The sequence below is a fragment of the Miscanthus floridulus genome, chromosome 12, assembly GCF_019320115.1.
Source record: "Miscanthus floridulus cultivar M001 chromosome 12, ASM1932011v1, whole genome shotgun sequence".
Taxonomy (NCBI): Eukaryota; Viridiplantae; Streptophyta; class Magnoliopsida; order Poales; family Poaceae; genus Miscanthus; species Miscanthus floridulus.
The window spans coordinates 56,618,099-56,637,086 of NC_089591.1; the positions used below are offsets into that span (position 1 = coordinate 56,618,099).

Here is an 18,988-nt window from a genome sequence, read left to right on the forward strand (position 1 = left end):
ACACATCCATCCCCAATTCCCCACCGCCTTCCCAACTTGCCATCCTGCACTCCTATCCCGCGGGGCATTTACATATTTACCATTATTACGGATGTCATCTTACACTGTGTCACTGACACATAAATCACTGACATGGTACTTTTTATACCACTCACATTATAACGATGGTAAATATGTAAATAATGCTCCGTCCCGCCGTCTCCCCTTGCCGCCGATTGCTTTTCGTCCTAATCCTGACTCACTTAAAACCCTAAGGCCCTCCAGCAAAGGTCCCAATCTCGAGTACGGAGGATGGAGAACTGTAACAACGGACCGGCGGCCGCCGATGATTTCAAGGTACGAACCCACTCGCTCGCACGTTGTATTAATGATTGGTGCCGTAATACTTGTCGGAGATCAAGGTGTTGGTGGTTTATTGCGCCGTTGGCAGGTGGTGGTGCCAGCGCACCCGCTGATCAGCCACTGGGTCTCAGTGCTCCGCGATCGCTCCACCCCTTCCCATGGCTTCAGTGAGTGCTGTGCCTTTTTTATTGTTATTCTGAATCTCGTCCTTATTCTTGGTACGTCGTGCTTTACCGGTGACAATTAATTGCAGGGAGTGCAATGGGGGAATTAGGGAGATTGCTAATCTATGAGGCAACTCGGGATTGGTTGGTATGTTCCTAATTCTTACCTAAAACTAGATGGAAATGCTACATTTGGTGGTGCTGATGCAAGTGTTTGATGTTAAGATATAATTTAGGGTAGATGTGAAAATAATGATCACTGCGATGTGAAAACGAAACTTCTAATGTATTTTATTCTGGGCAGTCAGTAATGATGAATTTTATTTCGTTGAGTATGCGATCATTGAGATAGTTCTCCACTTTCTTCTGGTAGCCGACAGTAACACGGGAGATCCAGACACCTGTGGGCACTGCGGTTGTTGAATCTGTCAGTGAGATGGAGCCAATCATGGTTTGTATGTCTCTTCAATGTATCTTTTTTGCAAGTTTGGCAATATTATTAATTAACCTTGAATTTTGTTGATATATTTTAGATTGTACCTATTCTTAGAGCAGGGCTTGCTCTTGCAGATCTTGCAACATCAATTTTGCCATCAACTAGAACTTTCCATTTAGGTGAGAAAAAATAACTTTTGATTTGTTGGGAAAAAAACTCAATTTCTCACTTGCTGATGTTTGTGATGCAATATGTTTTCATCTTTTGACTTACAAAGAACATCATATTTGATCGAAACACTTTCTGCTGATGAATATGCTACTAATATGTCCACAAACACATGGTGTGCTTCAACTTTTTTTTACTAGACAAATTTAGCACATAAAAACTGGTCTAGTTTTCTAGATAAATTTATTTATTTATTTAAGCATGCTTATTGATTACTGCTAATGTTCCTTTTTTACCTATACTAAATGAAGGTATGTCCAGGGATGAGACAACGCTGCTGCCCTCTGTTTACCTAAATAAGTAGGTGCCATTCTTTTTGTTTTGCATTTAGATAAATAATGTCGTTGATATGTTATACCACAGTAGTTGGGGCTCTACTAAAGCTATGTAACTTCATTTGGCAGAACGAAATATTATCTCAATAAAAATGTAGCTTGTTTGTAGCTAGGAAACAAACAGTGGAGGTTGTTAAATATTCTTTAGTTAATTTAATTTCCTTGATGAAGAAGTCACTTTCATCATACAAGCTTGGAACTACAGTGATTATGAACTGTGTTCCAGCTTACTCTTTTCTATCTTATTGTACACTTTTAGTTAATTTGATGTATCATAAGATCTTTTTCTAGTGCAATCTATTGAAATAGTTGAGTTGCAAGCTATAGTGTTGTATGAAATTACCAATGGTACTTGTTTTCCTGATGATCAATGGAACATAATTTTGAGTGCAGGCTACCTGATAGATTCCCAAAAGGATGTAATATACTCCTTGTGGATCCTATGCTAGCAACTGGTAATCCTTTCCCTTGTATATCACAGCCAATTCTTATATTGGGTTATCATTCTTTTTGTGTTTGCCTGATTGATTTCACTCCTATGCCCATGCGTGTTTGAGTGGTCGTCTTTCTTCTTACCTTGTGTTTTCCATCAGGTGGAACAGTCACTGCAGCAGTTGATCTGGTTAAGGAGCGTGGAGCTGAAATCAGTCAGATAAGAATCGTAAGTTCATGAGGCAAAAAAAAAAAAAAATGAAAAAAATGAAACAGATCCGTTTGTTGATTAAAAAATGGTTATTATTTTCTAAACAGTGATTGTTATGCAGATATCAGCTGTTGCTGCTCCTCGTGCCATCAAGAAGCTCAATCAAAGATTCCCAGGGTGCATTCTGAAGTTCTATAAATTTGTTGCATTTTTAGTAAGGTTACCTTGATGATTGTATATCTTATCACTCTTTTCTGCAGGATTTGTGTGTATACAGGAACTATGGATCAAATTGTGACTGAGAAAGGGTAATTATATTTTTACCAACATATGCATAAATCATGATTATTGCACTGTTAACTCATTCTCGCTAATGTACTGCAGTTTCATAGTCCCAGGCCTTGGGGATGCTGGAGACCGCAGCTATGGAACATGACTGTGGCGGTCTGGCCCTTTGCTGATGACCACTGCCCTAGGAATTTCAGCAAAAACCAGATTTAGTTGATGCCTGCTTATTTTCGTAGACTAGTGTCGGTGTTTCGAGTTGCCACCAACAAGTAAATTTATAATATTGCGCGTCTGGCTCGGATGGTGTGCTAAGAGGACACGAGGTTTATACTGGTTCGGGCAGAATGTTCCTACGTCCAGTTCGTTGTTGCTGCTCGTGTTACTAGCACTGAAAGTTCGTAGTAGGGGTTATAAACGGCCGAGAGAGGGACGGTCCTAAGTCTCTAGAGAGAGGATCGAGCGGGTGCTGAGAGCTCGATCGTTTCCCGGCTATGTGCTTGTGTGTTCTAATCGGTTCTGGGGTTCAAGTCCGAATCGGTGTGATGTGTTGTGATGCGATCGATTAGAGTCGAGTCCAGTCCCCTTCATGGGACGTCTTGCTTTCCCTTTTATAGGTCAAGGGAAAGCAGGGGTTACAGTCGAGGGAAAAGAGGAAAATGAGAAGGAGAAGTCATCCAGGGTCGCCGGGTCCTTTTCCTTCATCGGGTCCCACCGACCCTGTAGACGACAACAGGGACAGCTCCACGTCACGACCCTATCCGTCACTGGCGACATGCGCAGGCGTCGTCTCCCGGTCGTGGCGCTTCACTTCGTCCTAATGGACGTCGTGGTGAACTGACGCGTCTGTCAGTACCCGTACGAGGGTTAGGCAGAACAACACCGTTACATACGACGTTGTTCCTGATGTGAATCCCCAGGTATAGCCCGTCATGGCCACGGGTTGTATCGGGACGTGCCGGTCACCTCCCTGGTGTCAGAGCTTTGATCCAGGCCCATTCGCTAGGAACTGGAGTGGTTGGCGGCGGTATGGGCCTCCGTCGGGTGAGACGAATCCCGCGGCCTCGGGGTCGGGCGAGGCGGAGCACGCGGCCTCGAGGTCGAGCGAGGCAGAATCCTCCCCCAGAGGCCGGGCGAGGCGAGGTGTAGACCTAAGGGTCGGGCAAGGCAGAGCGTAGACCCAAGGGTCGGGTGAAACAGAGCCCACGGCCTCAGGGCCGGGCAAGGCAGAGTCCTACCCTAGAGGTCAGGCAAGGCGAAGTGTAGACCCGAGGGTCGGGCGAGGCAGAGCGCAGACCCAAGGGTCGGGCGAGGCGGAGCACGCGGCCTCGGGGTCAGGCGAGGCGGAGTTATCCCCCAAAGGCTGAGCGAGGCGAGGTGTAGAACCAAGGGTCGGGCGAGGCGGAGCGTAGACCCAAGGGTCAGGCGAGGAGCGTAGACCCAAGGGTTAGGTGAGGCGAAACCTGTCCTCAGATGTCGGGCGAGGCGGAGCTTGCGCACCTGGGGTTCGGTTGGAGCTATAGTCGCGCTTTTGACTGCTCGAATGAATCAATGTTGATGGTTATTAGCTCCTCCTCTTTGGGTACCCTAGTATTAGTCCCCGATAGTAGCCCCCGAGCCCGCGGAGGAGTAGAATACTCCTTTGGAGGCTTTTCCAAATGGGAGGACTCTGAAGGCCTTGGCCTTCTTTTGTTGCCCACAGTGTGATCTGGGACGGTGATTCCCTTTGGTCGAGATCGGACACCTCGGGGGTATAGCCGTGAGGTTTGATGGGTCGAAAGAGGTCCTTCCCTGATTTTGACCCCTTCGAGGGTCTATCGATCTGCGACCGTGTGTTCGATATCCTTGTGCAAAAACCGTGGACAGGATGACGGTCACAAAGATGAGCCGGCCCTCGATCGGACCCTGGCTACGCGTGGGGGCACGAGGAAGGTAGGGCTGAGCTATGCCATGATTTTCCTCTATGGATGAGCCACGATGCTTAGTGAGTTGTTAGCTGGCTAGTCCAAGTGGGGCCCCGACATCCCGTTCGCGGGGATCCGGCTTGGGTCAACTGGTGACTGACTCCAGACCATCGACGGTCAATCCATATAGTTCTTGGGTTCGTTCGATCAGTCCCGAGGGCATTCTGCCTTTCTTTTTGGAGGAACATGGGCCGGGATGCCTGTGGCGCTCGTGCACCTAGATACCGGCCGTTAGCGGGCCTATCCCTTTCCAACTCTCACCCTAAAGGTGCCTGGAGCGGTTTATCGAACCCGTTGATGGGCCGACCTATGAACTCCTGGGCCCAGTCGGGCCATAGAGATGCTTTTAGATCCGTTATTCCTTTTACTCATGACGAGTTGTGACCCGTCCGGAGGGGCAAAATGCCCGGCAAATTTTCTGAGGGAACGAATAGAGATTGCGTACGTACATCCCGCGGCGGGACGTTGTGGCAGATCGTGGCAGGCGCAGAGATCTAGGCAGACGGTTGGTTTCCTCACATCTGTCGCCCTTATAAAATCAAAGGGTTCGCCCCCAGGGTTCCATACCCTGCATCCTTGCCTTCGCAGCCATGACCACTGCCACCAATCGCCTAGGGTTCCCCATCTCTGCATCCTCGTCGTCGTCGAGCCTGCATCCAACTGTCCCCACCTCCAATGGATCCATGGTGCTGTTCTGACATCACCTTCCAGCGTATGGAGGGCCTCGTCCATCGCGGTCTTCTCCGCGCATGGACCTCGGTCGAGGAGTGGCTGCTGCCCGGCGAGGAGGATCTGCCATCGCCGCTCGATGGCTACATAGTGTCGTTCGCCCACTTCCATGAGCGTGGGTTCACGACCCCTATCCACAGATATCTCCGGGGGTTGCTGCACTGCTACAAGATTGAGCTACAGCATCTCAACCTCAACGGGATCCAGCACATGGCGGCGTTCATCGCCCTATGCGAGGGATTCCTAGGGATCAGCCCCCACTTCGATCTATGGAGGTACTTCTTTGCCATCACCCTCCAGAAGAAGAGGGAGAAGAGCGGCATACAGGAGCTGCACATGCCGATGGGGTGCGCCGACATCCAACTCTGGAACAACTAGGTTGACGAGTACCCGCCGATTCGGCTCTCGGCGTCCAATAAGGGGTGGCACTCACAGTAGTTCTACCTCAAGAACGCCGCCGCCGCTCCTCTACCAGAGTTCACCGAGCGCCTGATTAAGGAGGCCCCGGAGTCATGGAGGAAGTGGGGCGTCCCAGAGAAGGATAAGAAGAAGATCCGGAACCACATCACCGCCATCCACATCCTCAAGGAGAACGGCCTGAAGGGGTCGGGCATCATCGGGGCCTACCACGCAAGGAGGGTGACGCCATTGATGACATGAGCGCTCCCGCTATACGTAATGGTGCCCGAGGCATCGTTCGACAAAACGACGCTCGCCGAGGGGGCGCTCCCTAACTCCAAGATCGCACAACGCATCAAGGAGGCCATGGAGCCCTTGTGGGACGATGCAGGTGCCCCCTTGATTTCGTCTTTCCGGTGCTAGGACATCCTCCGATACGGCCGGAACCAGGCCACGTTGTCTTCGTAAGTTTCCCCTTCTTCTGACTTCTCTTCAATCGATTTCCCGACCTCTTGATATTAACTTTGAGAGGGGTGGTGAAAGGTCCTAATATGGCAAGAGGGGGTGAATAGGCTATTTAAAAATCTACAAAACAACTAGAGCAATTTAATTAGTATGACAAATAGCGAAATGCAAACTTGCTCTAGCTCTACAAGGGTTGCAAGCCACCTATCCAATAATTCTAGTTGCAATGATTACTAGGCACACAACTTGCAATGTTACTACTCACTAAGAGCTCTCAATCTTGCTACTCTAAAGAGCTCCACTAGATGAACTTAAAATAACAAAGCAAGCTCTCAATTCTAATTACACTAAAGAGCTTGTCATAACTAGTTTGCAAGAATATAAATGAGTGAGTAGGGTGATTATACCGCTGTGTAGAGGAGTGAACCAATCACAAGATGAATACTAAATCAATCACCGGGAGAATACCAAAGGGCAAGAGACAACCAATTTTTTTCCTAAGGTTCACGTGCTTGCCGACACTCTAGTCCCCGTTGTGTCGACCAACACTTGGTGGTTCGACGGCTAAGAGGTGTTGCACGAACCTCATCCACATAACCGGACACTGCAAGAACCTACCCACAAGTGAGGTAACTCAATTACATGAGCAATTCACTAGAGTTACCTTTCGGCGCTCCACCGGGAAAGGCACAAGACCCCTCACAATCACCACGATCGGAGCCGGAGACAATCACCAACCTCCGCTCAATAATCCTCGCTGCTCCAAGCCGTCTAAGTGGCGGCAACCACCAAGAGTAACAAGTGAATCCCGCAGCAAAACACGAATACTAAGTGCCACTAGATACAATCACTCAAGCAATACACTTGGATTCTCTCCCAATCTCACAATGATGATGAAACAATGATGGAGATGAGTGGGAGGGCTTTGGCTAAGCTCACAAGATTGCTATGTCAATACAAATGGCCAAGAGAGTAAGCTTAAGCCGGCCATGGGGCTTAAATAGAAGCCCCACGAAATAGAGCCGTTGGGCTACTCACTGCACTGAACACGGGCTGACCAGACGCTCCGGTCAGATTGACCGAACACTGGACCTCAGCGTCCGGTCACACGATGCATGCCACGTGTTCCCTCTATTTAAATACTGAGCGCTCAATCCCAACGGTTAAGTGATGACTGGATGCGCTGCTGCGAAGTGACCGGACGCTACACCTCAACGTCCGGTCGTTTTCAGTAAGGTTCCATTTGCGCAAAATCACGACCGGACGCATCCGGTCATGCTCGACCGGACACACCCAGTGTCCAGGCACTTAATGTCTCCACTGTGCGCCACACGTCAGCGTACGTCAGCATTGACCGGACGCACCATACCAGCGTCCGGTCACTCTTCGCGCCAGCGTCCGGTCACAAGACCGAGACATGTGCTCACTGCTGCTACTGACCGGACGCAGGACCCCAGCGTCCGGTCACTACGCCACCAGCGTCTGGTCACTCTGTGAACCCCTGTCTTTTCTGTATAGGGCACCGGTGGCATCATCAGACTGTCCGCACTTTACGGGCGGACACTCCGTTGGTGAAGTTTCTAACCCTTGCTCAAATGTGCCAACCACCAAGTGTGTCATCTTATGCACATGTATTAGCATATTTTCACAAATACTTTCATGGGTGTTAGCTCTCCACTAGATCCTAAATGCATATGCAATGAGTTAGAGCATCTAGTGGCACATTGATAACCGCATTTCAATACGTGTTTCACCCCTCTTAATAGTACGACTATCGATCCTAAATGTGATCACACTCACTAAGTGTCTCAATCACTTAAAACAAAAATGGCTCCTACTATTTATACCTTTGTCTTGAGCCTTTTGTTTTTCTCTTTCTTCTTTTTAAGTTCAAGCATTTGATCATCACCATGCCATCAACATCGTCATGATCTTCGCCATTGCTTCATCACTTGGAGTAGTGCTGCCTATCTCATAATCACTTTGATAAACTAGGTTAGCAGTTAGGGTTTTATCAATTAACCAAAACCAAACTAGAGCTTTTAGGTGGGACCAGCCGGGGGACCTCATCTTCACGGATCACCCGGCACCATTGCCGAGGGATTCGTCCGTGAGGGCGTCGAATTGAAAGTGCATCTAGCCCTTTAGTGGGTTTTGGATGATTGAATGACAACGTAATTAAAGATCTAACCCATTTGCTAAGTGTTGACAGGTAATAGGTTATCTCACTAGTACTTAATGAAAGCCAAAATGATGTATTGTTGTATAAACAATCTAGTTCAGGATCCACGTAATAAAGCTAGAGCCCATCACTCATTCGCATTAGGTTGTCAATCTTCTGACCAAATAGCGTGCGTGTTCACGATGGCTGCGGCAAAAGACATAAATGAGCAGAAGCAGGTGCTTGCTTCTTGGTAGGATTCTAGAATGTGGTTATGGCTTTTGATTGGACAGTTTTGTGAACTAAGAATTTTCTGATGCTTAATGCTTTAATCGAAGCATGGCCTCTGGCACCATGGGATTTAGGCAGCCGGTGTCAATTTGAGTGATTCTCATGTGTTGATCCGGTATGCAGCCTGCCTCTGAGTAATGGTTAATGGTGACAGTACTGAAATAATTTGATGGACCACTGCCCATGTTGGTATAAGAGTAATCACACAAGCAATGTGATTGGTAAAGTTTTAAAAAAATTATTGCGCATATGCAGAAAAACACGTAGACAGGGTCTCCTGAGATCAGATTTATTTTGAATCTGTTCATGTTGTAGGTAAATTTATCAAATGAGGATTATAAATAATATAGGTTTGGATCGCGTAGTACCACTGCCTGAGCCATTTTGGTTTTCTTACCTCACAGCTTTCATAGCAGAAAGGGGGCGTGGCTGCGACACGACCCGCGTCGTCAAACATGCTCTTACATTCGTCACGGCTCTTGCTAATGGTAAAATAGAGATGCATATGGACTTTTACTACTCCATTGAAAATTTTAGAACAGCCTATGTCCAACTAATACCTGCTATGATTGATAAGGTTGAGAAAGAGGAGGTTGAGCTTGTGATTTTCTATATAGATGTGCTTGACAATGTGTAAGGCATATGCTCTATGAACTATAATATAGTGCAACTGATGTGTGTATGATGAACCTGCTATTCTGTAATGTGAACTTAGACCCTCTATGTATGAACCTTCATGTGTTTATGTTTATGAATCTGGTAATGTATGCATATTTATGAACTTGGACATGTGAACTTAGACCCCTATTATATGAATTTGTTGAGCTAATGTGAGGTGTGCAAGGTGTTTACATTTTTTTTTGTTTTTTAAGTATGCTGACAATGTGATCAGATTTGTGAAGCTTGTGCATCAAATTTATTGATTATTATTGCCACTCTTCAATTATCAAAATGCTATGTTTCATTCACAAGTATATTTATGATATTTGTGCTTTTCTTATTTGACATTATGTTAATTTATTCTTTTTCTATTTGGCATTACATGTTGCTGGTATATAGAAGTGCATATATGTCATTTTAGGTAGCACTTGACACCGTTACTGTATCAAGTTACTACATCAAATGGACGGAAGTGCCATATACGAATTTTTTTTTCAAGTTAATGCTAGATAAGGAAATTCAAAATTTCCAATAAAAAAAAGTGATTTATTTTAGTATAGAATTCTCTTTCAATAATGTAACGAGTTGTTTGTTGCTATCCCAAGAATTACCTAGATGTGGACAAACAGGCAATCTGTTGATTGCAGTACCAGGACAGTTCTGTTTATATGTATTCGACCTGTTCACTTAATTTGTAAGCCGTACTTTTTTAAGCAACGATCAATTTTCTCTCACGACAAATCACTTTCGCTTACCAGCGGCGGCGCTCCGACGGGTCCTGGAGGCGCCGGGTGCGCACCAGGCGCCCGCCTGCTGCGATGCGCTGAGCGCACGCCTCGTCGAGCGCGCCGGGTTCAGGGCCTGCTTCACGAGCGGTACGTGCTCGATCTTTTGACTCTACGGTGGCAGGGGGGCTACTTCTCGTTCTCACCATCCAACAGAGATTGCCTAGTCACACCCTCCATTTGGGGAACGTTGCAATGAGCTTTTGTCAACTGTGTCTGTGTATGCCTGCGATGCATTGCTGATAGGAAAGGAGGATGCATGAATCTTCACTGAAAGTCACACTTTCCGTTGCAGGTTTCTCAATCTCTGCTGCACGACTTGGATTACCAGATGTTGGTCTCATCTCGTACGGGGAAATGATTGATCAGGGGCGTCTAATCACTCAAGCAGTTTCCATCCCTGTGATCGGTGATGCGGATAATGGTTACGGAACTGTATGAATGTTAAGAGGACAGTGAAAGGATTTATTAATGCTGGTTTTGCTGGAATTATTCTTGAAGATCAGGTATGCTTATCAAGTACTGCAGATAATGGTTACTAACTATTCTCGAAGATCACACGTTGGTTTTGATTATCTCAAAAATGTAAGTGATGCAGTTGTAGCAATTATGTAGTCTGGACTCTGGAGCAGGATTCACATCACAATCTTAGGTTTACAGTATATGGAGCCAGTGTTTAATTTCTCTATGTATCAAATTTTTTAGATATGTAACCTTTACTGATTATGCATGGCATCATGATAGCTCGTTCTGTTCCCTTTCTTGAAGTTCCTTTTACAGTGATATGATATATAGCATTCTGAAGGTGTCACCAAAAGCATGTGGACATACACAAGGAAGGAAGGTTGTCTCAAGGGAGGAAGCAATTATGCACATAAAAGCTGCTGTTGATGCCAGGAATGAGAGTGGCTCTGATATTGTTATTGTGGCAAGGACAGATTCTCGTCAAGCTTTGTCTCTTGATGAAACACTATGGAGAGTACGGGCCTTTGCTGATGCTGGAGCAGATGTTCTATTCATTGATGCCCTTGCCTCAAGAGAAGAAATGAAGGCATTTTGTGCTATCGCACCTGGAGTTCCAAAAATGGTTAGATATGTTTTATGCATCAGTGTTTTCTGGTTTTCCATGTACTTGCAATGCCTTCATCATACTCTTGACTCTACTGCAGGCCAACATGTTAGAAGGCGGTGGTAAAACTCCTATACTGAGCCCTGTTGAACTGGAAGAGATAGGTTATAAAATAATAGCCTATCCATTATCTCTAATTGGCGTATTGATGCGTGCAATGGAGGTTTGTTTTTCATTTATATACGTGAATAGGATGATTGTTTTTCATTTATAAATGTCATTATTTCATTGCACGACTAACTGCATCCCAAGGGATCATGCACGTTGATTGCCATTAGCATTTGGGCAAAAGGAGGGATATCTTTCAGAAAAAAGGAGGGATCAGCAATTGTGTATGCATGTCATGACCTTGTGGCTTAGAAGCAAGCATGAGCCCTTGTGTGGCTGTTAAATTTGCTGTGCAGATATTTGCTCAATTTCCAGAATGAACTGAACTGTGTAAGATGCATGACCTGCAATTCTGCACTCTGCAGGATGCTCTTATTGCTATAAAGGGTGGTCACATACCTCCTCCAAGCAGCTTGCCATCATTTGAGGAGATCAAGAATTGAAGGGCGGGCCTGGTGCAAGCGGTAGAGTCTTACCGCCTGTGACCGGAAGGTCCCGGGTTCGAGTCGCGGTCTCCTCGCATTGCACAGGCGAGGGGTAAGGCTTGCCACTGACACCCTTCCCCAGACCCCGCACAGAGCGGGAGCTCTCTGCACTGGGTACGCCCTTTAAGAATAATCTTGGGTTCAACCACTATTATGAAGAAGATAAACGATATGCGGTGACACCAGCCCAATCATTTTACGAGACTGGTATGGAACTTAGGACTTAATTCTACGTTGAATATGAATGAATTCATTTAACCTGCAACTCCTCAATTGTAGGCTATGATAATTATACAAATAAACCAAAAAGTCCAGGAGATTCCAGGTCCAGGGCTGAAAAACCACAAGAACCTGTTATTGACATACTGCCTCAGCTCTATGATATTGGTTCCAGTGGCAGCAGAGGACCTTCAACTGGAATGTGGTCTCGAACTCTTCGACTAAAGATTACAGGAAGAGATGGAGTCCAGAAAATCAATGCCAGGATACCTGTAGGTAATCATTTGCTCGACTCCAGTGTTCAGTACCTGGTAGTCAGATTGAAGTTCCGATAAACTCACTTAAATTGACAGCTTGACATGGGACATATATGTGCTCAGTTTCTATATTGTTTCTTACTCCTATTTTCTGCAAATATCCTTTAATCTACTAACTCGAATACCAAATAAATGGTTACTCCCTTTTAACTTCCCTTTTCTACCACAGGCTGGGTTCTTAGAAGGGATGACAAGAATTATCCCAGGTTTGTATTATATTCTTAACTGAACCATGATTCTGTAATTATGATTGTATTTTCAAAAGAGAACAAGGGAATCTGTAGATGCACTTGTTTTATGTTTCACGTGACAATCTCCTTTTGGACATTATGCAGGCTTGGCTGGAGCTAATATCATGGAAAGGCTTCGGAATGCGCCTATTGATACAGACAACCCCCAGAATGGTCAGATATTGCTTGATTTTGAGGACGCTATGGGAGACAGGATTCAGGTGTTTATTGCATGAGCTGATTGTGCTGTCTTTGCTGGAATGCTTGTACACAGCAAACTCGTAAGCATGGGCGTTTCAAGTAGCATCAGGGTACAGGCATCTTGCTAATTAGTGCAATCCTATCTAGGAGTTGAATTAGATAATTTGGACATCAATTATGCCTGAGCAAACTAGTATTTACAAATGACAAACTTGTTCCTATTCATTGAGTCTGGCTGTACATCATTGGGATTCCATTAAAACGCAGCTGGGGACTGCGGGATAAGTTTCTCCGTAGCCTTGTTTGTGTGTTGAAAAATCCTGAAGTTGATTGGAAATAAAGAAGTAAACTCTTGTTGAGTTATGAAATACATCATCTTTGGCTCAACTTAAGATTTACGAAACAACAGCGACTGTCATCGACCCATATCTGAATCTCGCGGGGTCGGCCATTATTATACCATTATACTTACTACTTTTATGTTACACAGTATACCACAATACTAAGATGGAATCCTGTTTCTCCGTACGCAGCTTTCGCGGCACCGTCATCATCCAGCCTTTCAGCTTCCGGAGACGCGCAAGGGCGCATCTTCTCCAAGTCCCGCTGCACGGCGCCTCCCGCTTCCTCGCCGCCGGCGCCCCTGACATCACGGATTCACGGCACCTGTTCCGCCAGAACGAGCCCCGCCGTGACCGAAAATGTTCTTGTATCACCGGCGGCACGTACCCACCCTACCTATAGCCGTTTCGATGCATAATACAAGGCGTGCTACTGTATAAACAAGGGTAGTTCAGCGGCTCAGTGAATACGGCAAGACCATTTCACTTTTTCGCTGGAATATCACTGTTCGATTTTCCCATTCTTCGTATCTCTGTTCACACACACTGCCGTGTGAGATGTTTCTTCAGCCTGTTGCTCGATTTATAGCTAGCCATGCCCACTTCAATCAGTTGCCCTTCCGTTTCGCAAGCTCAACCCCGAGATGAGCTCCCCATGGAAGCAGTTCGCAGGCGCGTGCCGTCAGACGCGACCGGCTCAGCCTAACCCTAGCCTGATTCGAGCAACATTCCGCCCAGATGCAGATTCAGCGTTCAAATCATTGGTGAGTGAATCCTTGTTTGCCTTTTTTTTTTTATATCATTTCAGTTTATCGCTTTTGCATGCTTATTCATCCCCGTCCAGCGCATGAACTTCCTACCGATTTCAATATATATGTCGCCATCTGAGCTTAGTTGCCTTCTCTCACTCAATCAATCGGCTATGATTAATAATATCTTGACAGGAGCCGAATCGAGCTGATCTGCAACCCACTATGTGCGTCGATGGGCTTCTAGACATGCCTTCTCAGGTTTGTTACAGCCTTGCCACCCTCTGATTTTTATTCCCTTCTGATGATCATGCTTATTTGTTTTGACACATACCACATATAATCCTCAATGTAATGCTTATTTTGAGCATTTTACTCCCTGAGTGGGTCATATTTTCCCCTGCATCCAGTTTTGGTGATGTTTATTTGTACCCGCAGGGATGCACAAATAATCCTCAATGTAATGCTGGAATTCATGCTGGAAACTCACCAGCTCACTCTACCAGCATAGACCCCAGTTTGGTTTCATCTCGCTGCTCAGTCAGACTTATACATGATATTGTATCAAAATTCGGCCCAGAAAAGGTTGAGTTGGTTAGGTCAATTGGGTTTGAAGGACTCCTGCACCTACCATTACTGAAGCAGATCAATCTTCGGTTTACAACTTGGCTTATGAGTAGAGTCGATGAATTGTCGCAGACTCTCCTTATCGCAGATGGCACCCGTATTCATTTCAATAAGGCTGATGTTGCTAGGGTCTTTGGAATACCTGCCTCCGGAAGGAGTATATTTCACAAACCTCCGGAAGGAGTATATTTCACAAACCAAGCATTCTTTCTGTTCCCAATTCAACCTTGGTCATACTGGACAGCCCCATAAATACTAAGCACCTACGCAGTATTAAGGTTGCACAAGGCATTGTGGCCAGGGACCACGAAGGTCCCATGAGCACAACTGAACAGGATGAGTTCAAAGCAGCATTTGTTGTTTATGTAATGTCAACGCTGCTGGCGCCTTGCGCAAAGCATGACCGTGTTCCCGATGACTATTTGCATACCATTGAACAACCTGGCCAGATATGTTCCTATGACTGGGATGAGTATGTTATTCGACGATTACTTGATGCAGTGTTGAAGCTGAAGGCAGATATTGCTAACAATGTCAAAGTGCCGTACATTTATGGATGCTCACTGTTTCTTCAGGTATCTTTACTGATCGAATCATACTATCCTTCATACAACTAAGCGTTCTATTTTTTTAACTAGTACCTTGTAATCCAATTGCCGCGTGCCTACATCGTCATCAGTCCATTCTACTATGTAGGTTCTGTACCTGGACAGTATTGACTTAGGGGTACTATCGATGGAACATAATATATTCCCCCAGATTCGTTGCTTCACATCTGACCGGCTCAGGTCCATGATAGCTGCTGACAGCTCTTTCTCGGCTAATGGTTGTGATATGGTTGGTTCGCGGAGGACCAAGGTGCACACATACTTCTCTTCTGATGTTTGTTTAATTAACACACATTATACACCCTATATGTCTATTAACAGCAACTACTATACTTTTTTTCACCTTCCCTTCTAAAAGCTGCGGCCTGCTATTGGAATTTGCTATCATTGGGCCACTTCCCAGAGGTCCAATTTAGGTTCTCCCAATCAATCTGGCATGTTAGCGTTGTGGGAGGCTTCCGTTCTGATGTCTCGTATCCTTAAGATCCCCCGTGAGGTTGGTTGTTTTTTTTAACACGAATTATTGTTAACTTGTATTTCAAGTCCAACAAATCAATTACCCTTTTGTCTTTGTTCATCATGGTACCTTGAATATATTGTCATCAAATATTTTTTTGTTGACCACAATGTATTACATAGGCAGAAGGGTGGGCCTGGTGCAAGCGGTAGAGTCTTACCGCCTGTGACCGGAAGGTCCCGGGTTCGAGTCGCGGTCTCCTCGCATTGCACAGACGAGGGTAAGGCTTGCCACTGACACCCTTCCCCAGACCCCGCACAGAGCGGGAGCTCTCTGCACTGGGTACGCCCTTTTTAATGTATTACATAGGCTGCAGGTCCTCTATTTGTCGCTGCAGCAGATTTCCAAAGGTAAATAAGTTCCGCCGTTGGTACTGAGGCTCTAAAGTTCATGAGTGTATTACTCCACATCATGGAACCATATGTCAATGGATTCAGCTACCAGTCTTCCATTAATGCACATTCTCCGCCACCACGCTACCTTACAGAAGTTTGGGACTTTTTTTTTTTGCATATTGTCATATGTATTTGCATTCACACAATTTTTTGCGTGCTAGTTTGCTACTGTCAATTTATATATATTGTAGCCCTTACTTCTTTGCTAATCTTATATGCAGACCTGTGTTCTATGGGCCACCCACATGTTTGTAGCTACGCTGAATGTTGTACCCATTTTTCCACAATTAGGTCCAAGAGGAAGTCGCACTCAGATTGATGCAACCATTAACAAGCGCCAACACATGATTAACAACAATGATCCACTGAATCCTGAGTTGCCCCCTGGCAGTTTTCTAGATGCTGGGGACCGTTGTGTCAATGCAACCGACGTCTCTATTCAAGCTGTTCTTAATAGGCACGACATTGACATCAGGGCCATTAATGCCATGGCTCGATTTTGTCTCACCCTTAGGCCTGTAAAAGCAACTCGCTGCACTGATCTAAACACAAGGCCTCATGGTGATGACCTCGCGGCCACTGCCTTCCATACCAGGGCTGGACACCCTCTCCCTGGTCCACGGTCACCTTGGGATCTTGGTTGCAGATACACTATTGATCTGGTTAAGGCATCTGATATACACAAGAAGATTGATGAGTCTGTTTTCCTCTCAAACCTTCCGTGCTTCAATTTTCATTTTTTATCCAATTACCTTCAAATCAGCACCAATGTGCGTTGTACATCCAATTTTTAACAGTTTAATCCCGTGAAATGCAGGCCATGGATTGTACACTTCTGCCCTAAATACATTGAAGTGCTAACCTGCGTGTTTAAGTCTCAGTTCCTAGGCAACTCAGAGTTGGAAATGGAACTGGTCGACGCTGTTATCCGGCGTTATAAGCAGGTTGATGATGAATTGTATGCTCACGAAGGGCCTGCACGCTGGAGGCACCTCGTTGAATCGGATTTCATGGTGCGTATATGTTGTATCGTTTTTCATCACTTACCTGTAGGCTCGTATTCGTTGTTTCCATCCTCACCGAGCCATCTAAACACCATGTATTTGAACTCCATGCCCTATTCTGATTTCTTGTTCATAACCAATTCAGACCTTTCCATTTTCATTCTCTTGACAGGTTTCTTTGTTAGCTGGGTGGTTCAATATATCAGATCCAGTTCTACGCTCACACTATTGCGGACGCCATATCTGTTATGATGTTACTGCTTGCCAAATTGTAAGTTGAATGTTCCTTTTTTCTCAACACACTACTCATGCTCTAGGGTTGTTGCACTCCTTACCAGTTTGGTTTGTATCCCTGCTGTTTGTTTTTCTATGCATTCTTCAGCTGTTCTTCTTCAATATCGGTGGGTATGTTTTGCCTGGCGGATGCACGACAACACTATTGTCGTGTACGATCCGTGCATTAACTTCATATGAGCATGTTGCGAAGCTATTAAAATCTGCAATGATGCTAGTATCTACCACAATATCCCAAGGCTGGCGTTATGACTGGGAAGATGCCCGCTTAGAGGTTTTCCATGACCACACCTGCATTACATGGTTAGTATGAGTCCTGCCGCACCCTTTTTTTTTCCTATGCAATTCGCACCTTTTTTTATCCACGTCTTATTTAACCAAGTTTTCTTATCACATTTGTTCCAACCACAGTCCTAATCGGACCGGTCTCCTTTGTCTACACTTCATTCGATGCTTTAATGGCCAGCAGCTACTTCCCCCTCTGGACGCGGTACTTACCAAGAACATTCCCTTCGCTTTCGCCCAATGAGCATCATCATTTATTGGACCATGGCACACCTCTTCCAATTTTTCCAATAAACATTTTCCCATTTGGTCCGCGCTTCCTTTAATGTATTTTTTCTATGATTACAATCATATTAGGGACATGTGCAAGATTGGTCTGCTATGCTCCTCGCAGATGTCTCGTCCCTGGCCAGCAATTTTGGCTCAGTCCCCTATTTAGTCACTTTTTACTCAAACACTATGACTAAATGGGACTAAAAAGGGCTTTAATCATCTCTAGCAACTTTGGAGTAACTAAATGCGACTAAACCATTTAGGAGAGACTAAATTTAGCAAGTGCAATCAAACAGGGCCTTAGTACGCGCTACATGTCTAAAGACGAATGTCCTCTCATCACGGCTCCCAGCTTCCTTGAAATGCGCTAACATGTAATCATTGCTGATGCTCCGTTCCTTTATTGCATAGCTACCTGAATAGTATAGCTCATGGTTGAACCTCTCATACATTGCTCGAGTGTATATTGCCTCTGCATGCCGCTCTATGGGCACTCCAATCCGCCGCTCTATGCACTTTCCTCTGCTGGCACCATCCAGCTTCCGGGCCTGATCGTGCCCTCTTCCTTTTACAAGTTACGATTGGGATGTCAAATTTTTAATTATTGCATACTTACTGGCGCTATCGGATGCAGGGGCGGATCCAGGAAAAGTATATAGGCTGCGCTGAAGAAATAACCATAGAGCGAAAATCTATTACTTCTCTATAAGTTCGATGTATGTAAAGAATTTGTGTATGAAAACTTTCGATGATTCGAGACGACAACGTTTTTTTTTCTGTTTAACAATTCCATGTTCTTCGACAATCCGAATTGGGAATTTCCATGTCACTCAAGCAAACATAGACTAAATTTCGTCAATAACAAATGCAGGGAAACATTTTCAAGCCCATTACCATAGTTGGCACACACAACTCAAACAAAATCCACATTTCAATATACCAACTTTTCTAGTCAATATTCTTCAGCAATCTCAATCACAAATGTTAACAAAACCGATGAAATTCATATAATTAGACTTAAACTGCTACCATTTAATAGCTATTGCATACTCAAATCTACACATCAAATAAGGTAGAAGCAACAACCAATGACCGGGAGCTACAGACAATGAGGCATGAGGGAATTGTATTTATACTACAGAGAAAAAAGTTCTCTATTGATGCAAAGGATAGGGATAGAGGAAGAGGGAAAAATCGAAATGAAATAAATAAAGAATAAAGCCAAAAAAAAAAGTCAGAAGATAGAAGAGTCTAGATTCGAAATGAAGAAGTGTTTGTTTGGTTTCTTTTCACAATTTCTCCAATACTAGACCAATCAC

General features: G+C 45.1%; 2 protein-coding genes and 1 pseudogene across 3 annotated transcripts; all 3 read left to right on the forward strand.

The window, feature by feature from the left end:
* Nucleotides 1-209: 209 nt before the first annotated feature.
* LOC136498313 (uracil phosphoribosyltransferase-like) lies at nucleotides 210-2,829 on the forward strand. The gene is made up of 11 exons (XM_066494254.1): nucleotides 210-336; nucleotides 431-509; nucleotides 596-654; nucleotides 880-957; nucleotides 1,040-1,121; nucleotides 1,422-1,470; nucleotides 1,899-1,960; nucleotides 2,099-2,166; nucleotides 2,270-2,325; nucleotides 2,409-2,456; nucleotides 2,533-2,829. The coding sequence occupies exons 1-11, from the start codon at nucleotides 292-294 to the stop codon at nucleotides 2,582-2,584; spliced, it is 678 nt and encodes a 225-aa protein (XP_066350351.1). The 5' UTR covers nucleotides 210-291; the 3' UTR covers nucleotides 2,585-2,829.
* Nucleotides 2,830-5,804: 2,975 nt separating this feature from the next.
* Nucleotides 5,805-12,979, forward strand: LOC136495928 (uncharacterized; annotated as a pseudogene).
* Nucleotides 12,980-13,231: 252 nt separating this feature from the next.
* LOC136498249 (uncharacterized) lies at nucleotides 13,232-18,442 on the forward strand. 2 transcript variants are annotated; one of them, XM_066494192.1, is made up of 11 exons: nucleotides 13,232-13,681; nucleotides 13,862-13,927; nucleotides 14,105-14,868; nucleotides 14,990-15,151; nucleotides 15,260-15,397; nucleotides 16,035-16,510; nucleotides 16,631-16,826; nucleotides 16,990-17,088; nucleotides 17,200-17,414; nucleotides 17,523-17,601; nucleotides 18,304-18,442. In XM_066494192.1, the coding sequence occupies exons 3-11, from the start codon at nucleotides 14,611-14,613 to the stop codon at nucleotides 18,376-18,378; spliced, it is 1,698 nt and encodes a 565-aa protein (XP_066350289.1). In that variant the 5' UTR covers nucleotides 13,232-13,681; nucleotides 13,862-13,927; nucleotides 14,105-14,610; the 3' UTR covers nucleotides 18,379-18,442. The 2 variants fall into 2 exon arrangements, with proteins under 2 accessions (XP_066350289.1, XP_066350290.1); XM_066494193.1 differs by lacking the exon at nucleotides 17,523-17,601 and having other exon boundaries at nucleotides 18,304-18,436.
* Nucleotides 18,443-18,988: the final 546 nt, after the last annotated feature.